The sequence below is a fragment of the Theobroma cacao genome, chromosome 5, assembly GCF_053813885.1.
Source record: "Theobroma cacao isolate CCN51 chromosome 5, ASM5381388v1, whole genome shotgun sequence".
Taxonomy (NCBI): Eukaryota; Viridiplantae; Streptophyta; class Magnoliopsida; order Malvales; family Malvaceae; genus Theobroma; species Theobroma cacao.
In genome coordinates, this window is record NC_142643.1 from 3046638 (window position 1) to 3063346 (window position 16709).

The 16709-nt window shown below is 35.1% G+C and overlaps 1 protein-coding gene across 1 annotated transcript; it reads left to right on the plus strand.

Moving 5' to 3' along the window:
* The first annotated feature begins 329 nt into the window (after positions 1-329).
* EIN2 (NRAMP metal ion transporter family protein) lies at positions 330-9195 on the plus strand. Its single transcript, XM_007027288.3, has 8 exons — positions 330-592; positions 1430-2305; positions 2918-3004; positions 3145-3255; positions 3335-3547; positions 4746-4931; positions 5061-7760; positions 8374-9195. Exons 2-8 carry the CDS (start codon positions 2057-2059, stop codon positions 8761-8763), a joined length of 3936 nt encoding a protein of 1311 aa, XP_007027350.3. The 5' UTR covers positions 330-592; positions 1430-2056; the 3' UTR covers positions 8764-9195.
* Positions 9196-16709: the final 7514 nt, after the last annotated feature.

Genomic DNA, 16709 nt, shown 5'->3' on the forward strand with positions numbered 1-16709 from the left:
AAGACATTTGAAATTAAAAAAAAGGAAAAATATAAAAAATAATACTATGATATTTTAGAGGGAAAAGAAAAGAAATGAGAGCATCCCTGTCTGTCAATGGGGTTATCTATATATATATATATATGTATATATACAAATGAAAAGGTAAGGAAAACGTTAACCGTCTTTTAGACCTCTCTAGCTTTTCTTCTTCTTTCTTTAACATAAAAATTTGTTCTTTCATTTTCTTCGCGTTGATTACTACAAGTAAATTTTTTCTTTTTAAATCTTTATTTCCTCTCTCTTCAACATGGCTTGAAAGAGCCCACACCCTTGAAATATATAAATATATATGATCTATCTTTATCTCTCTCCCCCACACCCCTCCTTCTCTCTCTTTCTCTCTCTCTTGAAACTGAGCTCTCTTTTTCTTTCTCTATATCTCTCTGTTTGCGAAAAAAAGAAAAAGAAAAGGGCAATATAAACCCCCGTGGTTTCTTAAAAAAGCCCCTCAAGATCTACTTTGTTAAAACCCAAACTTTAGATAGAGATTGCAGAGAAAAAGATAGCAGATAAGCTCCAGAAACAACCTTCTCATAAACTTTACCACAAGGTAAAACCCAAAACATTTCTTTACCATCCCCAAAACCCTAATCAAATACTAGTTTTATTTAACTTTGGGTAGCTTCTTTTTTGTTTTTTGTTTTATTTTGTTTGGTTTTTTTGGCTATCTGGGTTTTCTTCCTTTATGTATAATCCACCTTGGAATTTGTGCAAACTGTTTTTATTTTTATTTTTAAGTTTTTGAGCTGAATCAGATCCATGGAACTTGATTTTTATAATTTTAGCTTCCTGGGGGTTTACTTAATTTGTTGATTTTTTTTTTTCTGCTTTTGTGTGTTTTTGCTTTGCTTTGTGATATTTGAGTAAGATCTGAGCTGGGTTTTAAGATTAAGGTGTTTACTTATGCATTTTTTGTCTCTGGGGGTTTTGGGGATTTATGCTTTTGGATGGAGTTGTTATTAGATTCTTTGTTCTGGTTGTTTATTTTGGTTTATGTTTCGTACTGGTCTTTGTTACTATTGATTAGCATTAATGGTGAAACTTAGTTTGGAAACTGAATTTGTGATGCCGTTGAATGCTCGCCTGGTTGAATTAATTCACTGTGCTTTTTGTGAATAAACTAGTTTGCTATACCGGTTGGCAAAACTTATTAGGCTCACTGTATGTGGACCCTCTGACGATTTTGTCTCTGGATTTGGATCATGTATATATATATTTGTTTTAAACCTGGACTGAATGGCTTAATTGTGATTTTATACTATAATTTGGTCAAATTTATTTTAGATGTTGATTTTGGAATTTTGATTTCTTTGTCTTGTGTTTATGTTTAAAGATTGATGTTAGTTTACCCAGTTTGACTGATTTGAGTCAGGTTTTGACTTTGCAGGTGCCTTCAGAGGAGGAATTTCTTTGGATTAATTGTTGTTTTTCTCATGGACTGCAGCTTAGAGTTTCTGTCATTTTAAGCTGGTTCAAGTTATTGGTAGAAACCCTGCTTGAATTTGAATGATCAACTACTCGTATTTGGTAGATGACTGGGAAATTGCATAGGGTCACAACTGTAATGTGTTAGTAGATTGGATTGCAAGCAATAGATTGACATCTCATGATTGCATCTGGGTCTGGAATTTTGCTGTGTTAGCAGTCACCATAGCACTGATTGTGTTACAAGAGGCTATTAGGATTTATCTGGGAAAGTGCATTTTTAATGCCCGCTAGTCCTGCAGTGCCAGGGCTATTGTTAGATGTACATTCCTTTGCTAGCAAGCTTAGGAGAAAATGGGATGGACTGTTTGTTTTGTCTCGCAAAATCATGTTTAGTCAAAGAAGTTGCTGATGTCCTGCTGAATGTCTTCTGATGGGTAGTATCATGCCTCAGGCGATTCAGTCCTGTGAGCAACCATGTAATTGTGTAGCTTGTCGAGCATCAGAGGTTCTTTTGCTATTCTGAAGAGTTATTTAAATTCTGTATTGCACTGGAACTTGTATATTGTCTAAATTTCGACATATCGACATGGAAGCTGAGATGGGGAATGCTAATCACAAACCAGCTGCTCTTCATCGGCTGCTTCCTGCTGTTTTACCTGTTCTTCTAATATCAATCGGATATGTTGACCCTGGAAAGTGGGTTGCAACTGTTGAAGGAGGTGCACGTTTTGGTTTTGATCTGGTAGCCCCCATGCTTCTTTTTAATTTTGCCGCCATTTTGTGTCAGTACCTGTCAGCTCGAATTGGTGTTGTCACTGGAAAAGATCTTGCTCAGGTACAGTTCATTCTTTTCGTGCTTGTGCTTATTGCAAGATTTTTTCTTATCGTCATTTGATTGAATTAGGCTTTGGATTTCTTTATGAACATCATTGTTAACATTTACTTTTTTTTTTATGATTGTTTCATGTGATTATATCGCTTATAAAGAAGAGAGAGGGTTAGAGAGCTTGTACCAGAGTATATTCTAAAAGTACCGTCTACAGCAAAAAATTTGTGACATATAGGAAATGGGAAAATATTGGAGAACAATAAATGTAGAAGACAGAGCCAAGTTGGTTCCTTTTAATTATAGAACATGATAAGACAAAATATCTTAGACAGCCTATTTACTCACCTACTTCTAAAAGTGTACAAAAGTTAACAAAAATAAGTAATTATAATTGCAAATATAATTTGTCTAATTATTTTCCCACTAGATTAGGAAGCGTTTGAGCTCTTCTTTAATGAATGAATGCTTATTTATTATTTTATCTATAATTAAGTGCTTATCTATAATCAAACATATCTGCATATATGTGCTTAAGTGTGTGCATAGGATAGGTGTGTGTATTTTCATGGATTCGTTGATACTTATTTATTTATTTTTGAATTTTTCTGTTGATGACAGATTTGCAATGACGAGTATGATAAGGCCACTTGTATATTCTTAGGAGTTCAAGCAGAGCTTTCTGTTCTTTTGTTGGACCTTACCATGGTAATTTGTTTCATTGATGAGCTTCCACAATGCTCAGCTGCCAATTCCAAATTATGATGGAGCTAAGGCAGCTGTAATTTTTTCTTTTCACTTTATAGATATTTGTTTTATTCTCACAACAAAGGTCCTTGTTTTACCAGGTTTTGGGGGTTGGACATGGGATTAATCTTCTCTTCGGGGTGGATCTATCCACTGGTGTTTTTTTAGCTGCTCTTGATGCTGTTTTATTCCCAGTTTTTGCCACCCTCCTGGTAAGCTGAACTGCTTCTTTTAATGCACAATCTCTCTCTTGCAACATCATCAACAATCTAATTAGTTTTAAATATTCAGGACCACTGCAGGGCAAGTTTCCTATGCATGTATGCAGTGGGCTTCATATTGCTTTCTTATATTTCTGGAGTGCTTATCAGTCAACCAGAAATTTCTCTTTCCATGACTGGGATGCTGACAAAGTTGAGTGGGGAAAGTGCATTTGCCCTGATGAGTCTCCTTGGAGCAAGCATTATGCCTCACAATTTTTATCTACATTCTTCTTTTGTCCAGGTATCTCTTACTGGAATGTATATATGTATGTATGACTCTAGCGTATGGCCCTCTTGTTTTTAGTTTCAATGGATTGTGAATCCTATATAGATTGGAAATTGTTTTCACTAAGAATTTGATAATCTTTTTTGACAATACTTAGATTCAGAAGCCATGTTAGAATCTTTGCACATGGATGATGCCCTTGTAATTTTTTTATTTCCTACATTCTTGATCAATTGTGTTTGTATTTGTATATGTTTTAACTTATGTCATTGACAAACATGTATAGTTCTTCTATCATGCTTGAAGGTTTTTTATTTTTTATTTTTTGTATATTATATTTTTCTTTGTTTCTTTGATTTTTTTATTCATTCAGCTAAATTGAACTTTAAGTTTGGCAAAGAATAATTTTCATACTGAGACAACAGTATCTGTGAGAAGTTCATATCCAATTTGAATATCTCTGCTGTAAAAATACCACTATCCACCTGAACAATTATCGGACCCAAATTCATATAATCTTTTAGTGGGCATATATATGAAGGGGAAACAACACTAAAATATATCTGATAAGCAAGCAGTTGATTCTGGCTTAACTATGCTAATATTTAACTTTATTTTTTCTTGCCAATTCTTATGTTTTTATTTATTTTTTTAGATTTTTAGCCTCCAATTTCTCGCCTATTAGAAATATATAATTCTTCAGTCCACTTGCTGTTGTCATAATTGCTTTAGCCTGAATTTATTGAATGGTAGCACGTTTAGAATACGTGAATTTTACTTTGACTGCATGTATTTCAAAATAATTGGTAATACGGTTTCTTCCTGTTTACCAAAGTCACTTTTTCTAGATTATGTTGCATACCATGTTGTGTTTGAGGCGTGGTTTTGCAAACAGTAAATGTGGACTCTTGCCCATTGTTTGCTGGTACATGGAGTTTTTGCTGTTTTACTGGTGTTTTTGTTAAATGGCTGGGTTTTTTTTTTTTTTTAACTTATGGCACCATTTTCAAATGTTGGGTCGGTAATATTTATTGCACCATGTATAAATTTTATACACATACCATTCTCAGACTGTGGGACAAATTAATGCGCCTTATCTATTTTGTGCTAGCAAACTTATTTGGTTTTATTTTATGCTGGTGCCATTTTTAGAGTTTTAACTTTTAAAGTGATTCCTTGTCAACTTTCTGAAATTTTGTTCTCATGTTCACAGCGGCATCAGGGACCACCAAATATTTCTAAGAGTGCCTTGTGTCATGACCAGTTATTTGCCATCTTATGCATCTTCAGTGGTATTTATCTAGTAAATTATGTGCTGATGAATTCAGCTGCAAATGTATTCTACAGTGCAGGCCTTGTCTTGGTTACTTTTCAGGATGCAATGTCACTAATGGAACAGGTTTTTTCTCTTCTTGATAACCTATTGATTATGATGGCTTTAAGAATCATGCTCAAATACTTATTGACAATCAATGTACTGTTCTATATGTGGATATTGATATATTCCTCTTACAAATGATTTGAACAGGTATTTAGGAATGGTGTGCTGCCCTTAGTCTTTTTGCTGATTATGTTCTTATCTAATCAAATCACTGCATCAACCTGGAATCTTGGTGGGCATGTTGTCTTGCACGATTTCCTTGGTCTTGACATACCAGGTTGGCTTCATTGTGCAACAATCAGAATTATAGCAATGGTCCCAGCCCTTTATTGTGTGTGGACTTCCGGAGCTGAAGGGATATATCAGTTGCTTATCTTCACTCAGGTTATGGTAGCTCTTCTGCTTCCATCTTCAGTGATCCCCCTGTTCCGGATTGGCTCGTCAAGACCAATTATGGGTGTCTATAAGATTTCTCCAATTGTGGAGTTCCTAGCGCTGTTAACGTTCATGGGGATGCTGGGCTTGAAGATAATTTTTGTGGTAGAAATGATATTTGGCAACAGTGATTGGGTTGGTAATTTGAGATTGAATGCTGGGATTAGCATGTCTGTTCCTTTTGTTGTTCTTCTTGTTACTGCTTGTGCATCATTTTCTTTGATGCTTTGGCTAGCGGCTACTCCTTTAAAATCTGCTACTGCCAGAATTGATGCATCTGCATGGAAATGGGATTTGAATAGAACTGTTCCTGAGGCAGCTATAGAGGGGGAGGAAAGTGGTTTAAGTGAAACTAGATATCATGGAGAAGAACCTGTTCATAGGCAGGAAAGTTCATCAACACCAGGGAAGTCTATTGAGAGTCATTCAGATTTATCTTTTACAAACTATGATCTGGATTTGCCTGAAACAATTATGGAGTCTGACCAGGACATACCTTTGACTACTGTTAATGAGAACTCTTCGAATAGTCTATATCCTAGCCCCGCGGTTCGTAACCCAGAGGAGTCAGCATCCATAATTGAGTCAGCTGCAACTCTAGTTAATGAGGTAGCAGATGATGAATTGCCAGGCACTAAGATGGTGACAATTGAATCAATGAACCCTGTGGAGAAAACAGTGAGTTTAGACGGAGATCTGCAGATTGAAAAAGATGATGATGATGGAGATACTTGGGAGCCTGAAGAGCCATCCAAACCTCCTTCTGGAAGTATTTCCTCTTTGACACCAGATGGCCCTCCTTCATTGAGGAGCCTCAGTGGGAAAAGTGATGATGGAGGGAATGGTACTGGGAGTCTCTCTAGATTAGCAGGATTAGGTCGTGCTGCAAGGCGTCAATTAGCTGCCATTCTTGATGAATTTTGGGGGCAATTGTATGATTTTCACGGGCAACCTACCCAAGAAGCAAAGATAAGGAAACTAGATGTGTTATTAGGTGTTGATACAAAGCCAATGAAAGTGGATACTGCTGGGAAGGAATGTGGTGGGTATTTCCCTTCGGTAGGAGGAAGAGGATCTGATCTGCTCATTAGTTCAAGTCTGTATGACTCCCCAAAGCAACTAAAGGTGCCAAATAGTATTGATTTGCCATATGGGTATTCGAGAGGATCTTCATCCTCGTGGTCGAACAACAGGCAGTTATTGGATGCTTATGTTCAGACTTCAAGTCGTAATGTTGATTCTGGTGAGAAGAGGTATTCTAGTTTGCGTGCTGCACCATCTACTGATGCATGGGATTATCAACCAGCTACAGTACATGGATATCAGATTGCATCTTATCTCAGTCGAATTGCTAAGAATAGAAGCCCTGATTGCTTGAATGGTCAAATGGAGTTACCAGCATCAAAATCTCCTGCCCTCGGCCCTATAAATTATAGAGACCCACTGGCTTTCACATTAGGGCAAAAATTGCAAAATGGGATAACTCCTGTTCAAGCCCCTGGTTTTCAGAATGTTGCAGTTTCTAGAAATAGTCCATTACAATCTGAAAGATCATATTATGACATCAGCTCCCTTGGACCTAATGATAACTCTGTGATATCAGTCAATTCAAAGAAGTATCATAGCTTACCAGACATATCAGGGCTTTCGGTTCCTCATCGGGATTCATACATGTCTGACAGGAGTGCTCAGTGGGACAGTTCCATTGGATATGGGTCATCTGTTGGTAGGACAAATTATGACACACCCATGTATCCGAACACTGGGTCAAGGGCAGGAGTTCCATTGGCCTTTGATGAGCTTTCTCAATCAAAGGGTTATAAAGATGCTTTTTCCTTCCAGTTGAGTTCAAGTCCAGACACTGGATCCCTTTGGTCTAGACAGCCTTTTGAGCAGTTTGGTGTGGCTGAGAAAAGACGAACTGCTGGCAGTGAAGCATTTGGAAGTGGGTTGAACTCAGGAGCCCGGGATACTGCTTCTGGTGAGGATTTAGAGTCCAAACTTCTTCAGTCTTTCCGAGATTGTATAGTAAAGCTCTTGAAATTGGATGGGTTTGACTGGTTGTTTAGACAAAATGATGGAGCTGATGAAGATTTAATTGATCGTGTAGCAGCAAGGGAGAGGTTTGTTTATGATGCTGAAGCTAGAGAGATAAACCAGGTTGCTCACTTGGGTGAACCTCAATACTTGTCTTCTGAAAGGAGGTATGGTTCTACACCAATAAGTGACAAGGCAAACCTTCTCAACTTTTCAATTTCATCATTTCCTCATTGTGGGGAGGGCTGTATTTATAAAGCGGATTTGGTAATAAGCTTTGGAGTGTGGTGCATTCACCGGATTCTTGTTCTTTCACTGATGGAAAGCAGACCAGAGCTGTGGGGAAAATACACTTACGTGCTTAATCGTCTCCAGGTATATTTTTTTGTAATCGCTTCCTTGCTTGTTGATGCATGCATCAGTTGCTTTAATTGTCAACTGTTCCTGTCAGTTTAGTATTAAGGAGTGAGTGTTGTTCGCATGGTATAATTACATGATTGGTTTATTTTTTCAAAATCGTCATGTTTGCTTCATCTGTTAGACTTAATGATCGAGATTTGTCTGGCTTTGCAAACAGTTTGGTAGGTTCAATCTTTCATACTTACTTCATCATTCTTATCTTCCATTAGCGGGAATTCCTTTCAATGAATGGCATTATTGCAAAAAATTTTGTACCTTGGTTGCCCTTAAGAAGAAAACTTGTTTTGGTTGGTATTAACCCCGATCATGCAACTTTATTATATTTGTTGTTGTAATCATTACTTCAATTTAGCAGTGCATTTCCTTTTGCTTCACAGCTACAGCTGTTTGTTTATGATGCATATGTAGGTTTCCTCATTGCGAAATTGATTTCAAGTGTCATCACACAGAGCCTAGACCTGATCTGATTTTGGAACTCTTTTTTCTGGGTTGAAGACTTTGTGTACTTTTTCTGTTGTTTTCTCCTTTATTTTGATGACCTTAAAAAGTGATCTTTCCTCATTAACAGGGTGTCATAGACCTGGCATTTTCTAAGCCTCGAACCCCAATGACCCCATGCTTCTGCCTTCAAATCCCTGTGGAATATCAGCAGAGGTCAAGTCCTCCTATTTCAAATGGAATGTTGCCCCCAGCCGCAAAACCTGGCCGGGGTAAGTGTACAACTGCTGCAACGCTCTTGGAAATAATTAAGGATGTGGAGATTGCTATATCTTGCCGGAAGGGTCGAACAGGCACTGCTGCTGGTGATGTAGCTTTTCCAAAGGGAAAAGAGAATCTGGCATCTGTCCTTAAACGCTACAAGCGGAGATTGTCCAACAAACCATTTGGCACCCATGAGGGGTCTGGGTCACGAAAGGTTCCAACATCGACTCCAGTGTTGGCTTCTTACAGTTCATAGCTTTCATTCCAGTTTTCCCTCTATGGCTTCACTGTTGTTGAGCTGTTTGATTTTGAAAGGCAGCTCATACGCTAGCTCACTTCCCACAGGACTGTCAAAACCAACCCCCCTGCCCCCCTCCCTCGCCCTCCCCTCTCTCTCGTGTATTAAAAGTCCGCGCTGCAAATTGAATTTCCATGTATGTTATATATTTACATAGGATAAAAGTTTACTGGATGTGCAATTGCAGCAGAATTAAAGAAAATGCGTAGAAGAAAGGTGGAAATTGATCTTATAGCAAATGTCATTTTTAGTTTAAGTCAGTCTGTCATCTAACTTGGCTTGCTCTTGTAACATGACGTAGCTTGCATTTGCATTGTTATATATTGGAACTGAGCTTGTCGAATTGTAGCTCTAACTTTGTCTGCCAATCGGAAAAGTTTGTGGCTGAAATTTGGAGCAGGGGTTTTTCCAACTTTACCTTGAAGACAAAATTTAATAAATGAAAGAGGCCAATGGTTCGAGACACGTGGATGATTATTGACCTAAATGGCTGCAAGAGAGCCCACAGCTGCGATTGTCTGCATTTTCTATTCAGTCATTGACTGCTTATGTTTATCATCATTCAATCATATAGATTCATAGCATTCCATACTCATAATTCATCGGCTTCCACCACTCTCTGTTTAAAAGGCGAAGACGGTGCATCTTATTTCGATTTCAAAAGGTACATACGCCCCGTCCATCGAAATCAATCTTGGTTTACTCTTCTCTTCGCAAGATGGGTTATGTTCTTGTCATAACTTTTCCATTGATCCTGCTCGTCTTGATCCTAGCCCTTGCATTTTATCTTCTGGGAAGAGCACAGGGCCGAAGTGAAAGACCTCCCCAGTACTTGGGGCCACCTGCTCCTCCGGCTTCAGCTTCAGCTCCGCCAACCCAAGGAAAATCATCCGAGGTCTAAAGTTGCGGAAAAGTTGGCTTGTTTAATCAAAGTAACACTTTGGGTGTCGTCTGTCTTTGCTTAATATGTGATCTTTTCCACATCAATTCCCAGTTTCCACTGTATAATTTTGTAAAGCATTTGGAATGGCAATTAATTGTATTGAATAATTTAATCGATAAATTCTACTAAATTATATCTGATGCTTCTGTATACTGCAATATTAGCCTGGTGAGTTGGTAGCCACGTGATGGTCACTAGTTATGTACACATTCTCAAAGCGTAAACACGGAACATGTATAATTTTCAGAGTTTGTTAAATTTATTATTTTATTTATAAATAATTATATTACGTTTTAGTCTTTAATTATAAAACTTTCTTTACTTGATTTTTTATTGAGTTTAATATAAACTAAATCTGTTCGTCTCATCACTGGTCTCACTTAACGTGACAATAATCTGTTTTTGATTGTAATATCTTATTTATAAATTAACTGACTTATCAATGATATTTGTGTGTGTGGTAAGCATCAACAAATATTGAATATCTTAGAAATATAATTGAATATTTTTGGTAGAAGTCCCATTACCCTTTCTAAACACACTCATTCATATGAAATTTGACTTCAGATATGTGCCTCCATCTGTTTTGGGGTGAATGGGGTTTCCTCCGGTGGAATCGGGTAGCCAACCTAATTTCTTCAGGGCAACATTTTCCTCTCACTAGTCTTCATCTTCTTCAGCATCAGTTTACCTTGTCTGTGTTTTGTCTAAGATTGAATAACCCTTTGCTATTTCCTATTCCAACAATGAATTAGTTATTAGTATGAGTTTAAGAAAGATTATAGCGCTTCACATAACTAATAAGCAAATGCACCTATAATTAAACAAAGAGATAACCCATTAGAGACAAAGATAGTAATAAAGATGGCGACAAACAATATTAAAATTTAGAATAAAATTTTTTTATTTTTTAAAATTTTGATTAAAATTACACAAAATTTATTAATTTTTGAAATGAACGTTCTATTTTTTTAAAAAAAATTCTCTAAATATTTAGATCTAACCATTAATATTTCGTCAACTTATTGACGTGATAAGAATAAAAAAATAATTTTATTTTTTATTAATTTTTATAATAATAATTATATAATAATAATATTATTATTAATTAAAAAAAATCGAGCTCCCCGAGAGGAGCACTCCTCCCTTGGAAGCACCGGTGCTCCCCTCTCTAGGAAGCACCGATCTTGTGCTCCCCTCCCATCCCCTTATTTTTTTTTTATTTTTTAACAATATAATTATAATTTTTTAATTAATAAAACATATTTTAATTTTTTTATAATTTCTTTAAATAGTATTTGTATTTTTAAAATAAAGTATTTATTTTAAAAATGAATGAAACTCTATGTGAATTCGTTGAAAACTTACGAGATAATGGTATTTTATTTTAAAATTTATAATCTTAGTTTAATCAGGACAAGAACAGCAACAAGAGAAAAAAGGTACTCGGCCTCCTGGGGATGTTTTGTTTGGACTTGATTTCTGGGTAGTGAGTTTTCATACCTGTGATTTAATGAAATCTTTTACTATTTAAAAAAAGAAAAAGAAAAAAGGTAGCATGTCCATACATACTTTAAAAAAAAAAAAAAAAAACTGAACAGACATGGGAACGAGTTGTATCAGTGGACAACATTAGTCATCTCACTTCCAAGACTTTGTAATGATGTTGCCTCAAAGCTTTTCATTGTGCTGCTCGAGATATTCTTGAACAGGAAAGACTTGTCCTCTCTCAACTGTTCATTTTTGGCTCTTCAATTCTGTACACTGGTATATGAGATATGACTATATCAGTCAGAAACCATGACTGACAGACACAAAGTACCATTCCACCACTAACTTAGTAAATTCATTCAAGCCATAGCATGATGAATGCTTCTGATAAACCTCAAACCTGTTACAAGACACTGATGATGCACAGCTTCAAAAGCGTTAGATTAAGTTGATTCCCACAGTAGAATTGAAGCTCTAGGCCAAGAGGGTGCTTACCATTATTCATAAATTCAAAGAAATGTAACACCCCTAAGGCTTTAAGATCCCAACAATTTGCTCTGTTGACAATTGGTGTCAATTTAAACTTGATAATTTTATATATGACCTGAAAACATGATACTGATTCAAGAATGTTTGGGTTTAAGTTGAAAATTGGTGTCAATTTAAACTTGACAATTTTGTATAAGACACAACAACATGATATTAATTTAAACGTGTTTAGGTTTGTTAATCGTGTTTCGTGAATTAATTGTGTATATACGATTAAAACATACACAATTAATATACGAATGAATCATGTCTTTATCGTATCAAACCTACTTAACTCGTTTAAGACACGATTAATTAATCGTGTTATCTTGTATATGTATAACCCGTGACTCATTTATTATCTATTTATTTAATCGTGTTAACGTGTCATGTAGACATATTCAATACACGGTTAAGATCCATTTATTGATCGATATAAATATTAATATTTTTATGATGGTTAAAATTTATTGATATTGAATTTTATTATATTTGATAAATATTATAAAATTTATAATTTTTTGTTGTAAATTTGAATAATAGAATTATATTTTACTAGTTCTTAATTTAATTTAATTATTTTAATCATGTTAATCATATGGGCAAATACGCTGATCCTCTTAATTTTTTGTTATAATTATACGCGGGTCTATTAATATTCAGAATGGACAGTCTACTTCAAAAAATTTCTTTTGCTGAACATATAAGTCTTACTATTAGTTAACCTTCAATATTTCGATTAATTTGATGATATGATAATATTTTAAAGATAATTTACTCTTTATTAATTTAAAAAATTATCATTATATAAATTATAATTTTTTAATTTTAAATTTTTTCTTTTTTATTAAAAAAATTCTCTCACGACCAGTTACCTTGCTGTTGGATTTGACCGGAGAATGCCAGATCCGGCCAGATTGGGAGAACACTGATCTAGTGCTCCCCAAAGGAGCACAACTAACATGAAGTTCTTGCAAGTAAAATAAGAGAGTTTTAGTCCTACTAAAACTACATTATGCGAGCAATCCTATTTGAACTTGGACTTTTCACTCGAACTCCCTGTGTAGTCAGGTAGCTGGTGCGTTTCCTTTTGAGCATCCTAGTGTGTTGGCCGAGTATGAATGGCTCGCTTGAGTTTGGCCTAAATTTGAGCCAAACTTTTTGGTGTGGCAAAAATTCGTCCTAATAGTGTGTGTCCGAGGGGCTTGTGGCCTTTAAGCGTGCGTCACTCCAGCACAAGACCTTCTGGTGTGCGGCTTATGCTTGCGAGGTCTTCTGAAGTGTGGGCTTCCAAGTCGAGGTTCATTGGTGCGGCACTATTGTGTATGCGGCCCCTTCTTGCGTGATCAGGTTGTGCGTGACTAAGTACCGTGCTACCCCCTATCTCGAGGTCAGGCTGTGGGTGAGTAATGCGGCTTGTGTCCGCATAACTGACTGACAGGCAAGTTGTTGAAACGCACGGGTCCTCTATGCTTCTCACATGGGCGTGACATTCTCTTCGGTAGCCTCGTGTTGTGCAATCTTTTTGTGCTCTTACTGCTCATGCGCGGGCCTAGCGCGTAGTGCTGGAGTGCCAAGCCTGTCGATTTGTTCCCTGATGCTGGTGCCGCCTAGACATTCGAATGTTGGGGATATCTAGCAACTCCCTACTACTGATGGCTCGCTCACATTCGTCGACGGCCCTCTTAGTCCACTCGTCTCTGGACTGATAGGATCTTCTTGGGGCTGAGGAATCCCTGTAAGTGCGAGTGATTCAACAATCCCTGTAGGTTGGGTGTGCTACGGATTTGTGGACTGTGACCAAAAGTCATCAGTCATTTTATATCCCCGTGACACGGTAAAAAAATCACGTGATTTTATTATTATATTATATTATTATTTATTATATTATGTAAAAATTATATGATTTAAAATTATAAATAATATTTTGATTAATAATTATTAATTAACTGTTAATAATAAAGATCTATTTGATTTAAAATAAAAAAAATTGACTAAATGTAAGTTGAATTTTTTTAAATAATTTAAATTAAAAATTGTTTCAAATATTACATTAAACATGTCTAATTTCTATTTAAAAAAAAAACGAAATGTCTGATTTCATAAAAATCCTTGCCAAAGATATAGATTCTTTTAGGGCTCCACTACAGAGACCAATAATTGTTGTAATTATGAGTACTCTCTTCGTCTTAGGTTTTTTGTTCCTTTTTTCAAAGTTTTTTTAAGTTTTCTTTCACATTTTTACCATGTTCCTTGCGTTCTAGCCATAGCCCATAGTATTGCTAGTTTCCAGGTTTTTAATTAACAAAATGTTTAAAAAAATTTTAAATTATTTAAAAAAATTTTAATTAATCATTATTTTTTGATTATGTTCATTCAAAATTTTATATTTTTATTTTGAACTAAATAATCATTTATAGTTTTATTTTGAATCAAATATGCTTTTAGGAATATTGGTTGACTGAGTAAAAATGTTGTTTGTTACTCGATACCACATAGTATTGATGTAACATGATGATATGTTATAATTGATGATAACATGGTATACTGACAAGTCATAATTGATAATAACGTGTTATATTAATATGGTATGCTGACATGATATATAACATTTTCACTCTTCACATTAACGTTATGTTGACGACATAGGGGCATAAAATAACAAATGATATTTTAACTATTGATAATAAATTAATAATTAATTATAAAAATTTATTTGATTTAAAATAAAATATAAAAATTTAATTAAACACCATTAAAAAGAAAACTTTATTAAAATAATTTACATACTTTTTAAAAGATTATGCCTTTTTAATTCTTTCTTGCAACTTAACATGATGCAAAAGGAGATAAGATAAGATCACCGCTTCAAACTTGACTCACATGGTTAAGCCAAAAATGTCATATCAAAAGACTTTTAAGTTTGAATTTCTTTATATGATTGGAAAAACGTGACAACCATTTTTAAAAAATCTTGTAAGTTTTTTATGTTATAAAATTGCCCAATAAAAAGGATAATAAAATTTTATTTAGATCGTCAGAGCCTGTCTTGGAAGAAAATTAGAGAACATTCATTAACAAACTTAAAATATATCAAGTACTAATCATGAAAAAACAATCATTCGAATTTTGACAATAAAAATATTTAAAAAAAGGATTTTATTATTGATAAAAAAGGCTTAGCTTTTTCTTCGTACATCGAGTCGGATGGTGTTGTTCTTTGACCCACTGTGGTATGAAATTAGGAAGAACATTTTAATTGTAATATATATAGTTTTTAATTAATTCAATTATAAAAATTAATCATTTATAAACAAGAGTTTGATATAAATATTTTATTAAACTTTATTTTAATTGATTTAGTGTGATCCGGTTGTGTAATCCACATTGGGATTGGATAATCTCATTATATTAAAAACAATTACAGGCACCCTTTTAAATTATACTCGAGTGACGGCTAGAAGCGCTGCCTCCTACCATTCCTCATACATGAATCTACCACTTATGCCCCATGATTTTACCAACCGGACTTCCCCTCAGGGGACTGAGGTTTTAGGCTTAGCCCAAGGAGTCAGGACCCCGGAATATTCGAAATTTTTTACGGTGTTTGATGGTATCATCATCATTGCAGCTTTACAGTTGACCGTGCGTCCCATGTATGAAAGCTCATGGACATGAAGCGAACTCAATTTGTCGCCATGCGATACTACTACTCACAACTGAAACAAAAATGTTGGTATTCTCAGTCTGAAATGGAGTAAACAACCAGTATTGAGAGCTTTGAAGTATGGATCAGGAGCTTAGCTAGCAGAAGCTGGTAGGCCAAAGTCACATGAACCACAACTTCCATACCTACCACTCTTTTTTGTTACTATTTCATTTGTAGGAATACATACAATAATATAAGACATCTACTTAGTCACCTGCTGTTTTGTATCTTCAGGATTTGTTAAACCTGAAAAAGTTACTACTTCACATGTTGCTTAGCTTGGAAGAGCAAATTTTGCGTCTTGCTTTATGAGATTTGCCAAACCATGTGCAACATTAGTATACTAATTTTTTTTATTTAACTATTGCTGTTACGATTAGATGTTGAAATCACCTCTCTCAACTCGATGAATAGCATCAAAGACATGCCGACGGTGACATTGAAAACACCTCAATGTTAGTCACCATTGAACGATCTTTAATTCAAAATTGCTTTGTTACCAAAGTATCTGCAACTGCAGAAGACCAGACACAGAAAAAACACAGCCATGTAGTCATTTTCTTTTCTTTACTTGGTTATCCACAGCAGCCGTATTTACACTGATGGAGAAATGAAAATTTCTTCATGCAGGGGAAAGCTGGGAAAACCAGACTGGTGTGTGGGATGGGATGGGATGGGATGGGATGGCACCCTCTGGAGGTATGATCCATGCTTTGGAATAGGAAGAGGGGGGTTGGGGGTAGGTGGGATATGAGGCCTCCGATCAAACTCCGAGTCTTGGTCTTGGCAATTGGGCCCCAAGCTTTTGTTTGAAAATAATACACCACGGCCCCATTCTTTCCGACGTGGAATGTGGAAGAATTTCAATTTCTTTTTAGTAATGTTTTTTTTTCATGATTATAATAGAGAAGTAGCGGACCAAATTATTTTTGGTCTGCTGATAGCTAATTGATATTTTTTTTATCAAATGTGTTGTATGTGATCATATTTATTTTTAATATAAATAATAATTATATATAAATATAAATGTTTTTAATATGTAAAGTTAATTGTTTATAAATAAAAAAATTTATAATTGAAACATAATTATATATAAAAAATTTGTGTTTAAATTATATACAATTTAAATTTTGTAATATTAATCTATAAAATCATTCAATACTCATTCAATACAAAATTCTTATTCATAAATTGAATATATCTTTGTATTAATATTTCTAATAAGAAAATACT

Bases quoted from the DNA above. Each gene is read 5' to 3' on its own strand.
- EIN2 (XM_007027288.3), top strand. From the start codon at position 2,057: ATGGAAGCTGAGATGGGGAATGCTAATCACAAACCAGCTGCTCTTCAT. The intron at 3,005-3,144 runs GTAATTTGTTTC...TTGTTTTACCAG, and splicing joins TTTTGTTGGACCTTACCATG to GTTTTGGGGGTTGGACATGG. The intron at 7,761-8,373 runs GTATATTTTTTT...CCTCATTAACAG, and splicing joins ACGTGCTTAATCGTCTCCAG to GGTGTCATAGACCTGGCATT.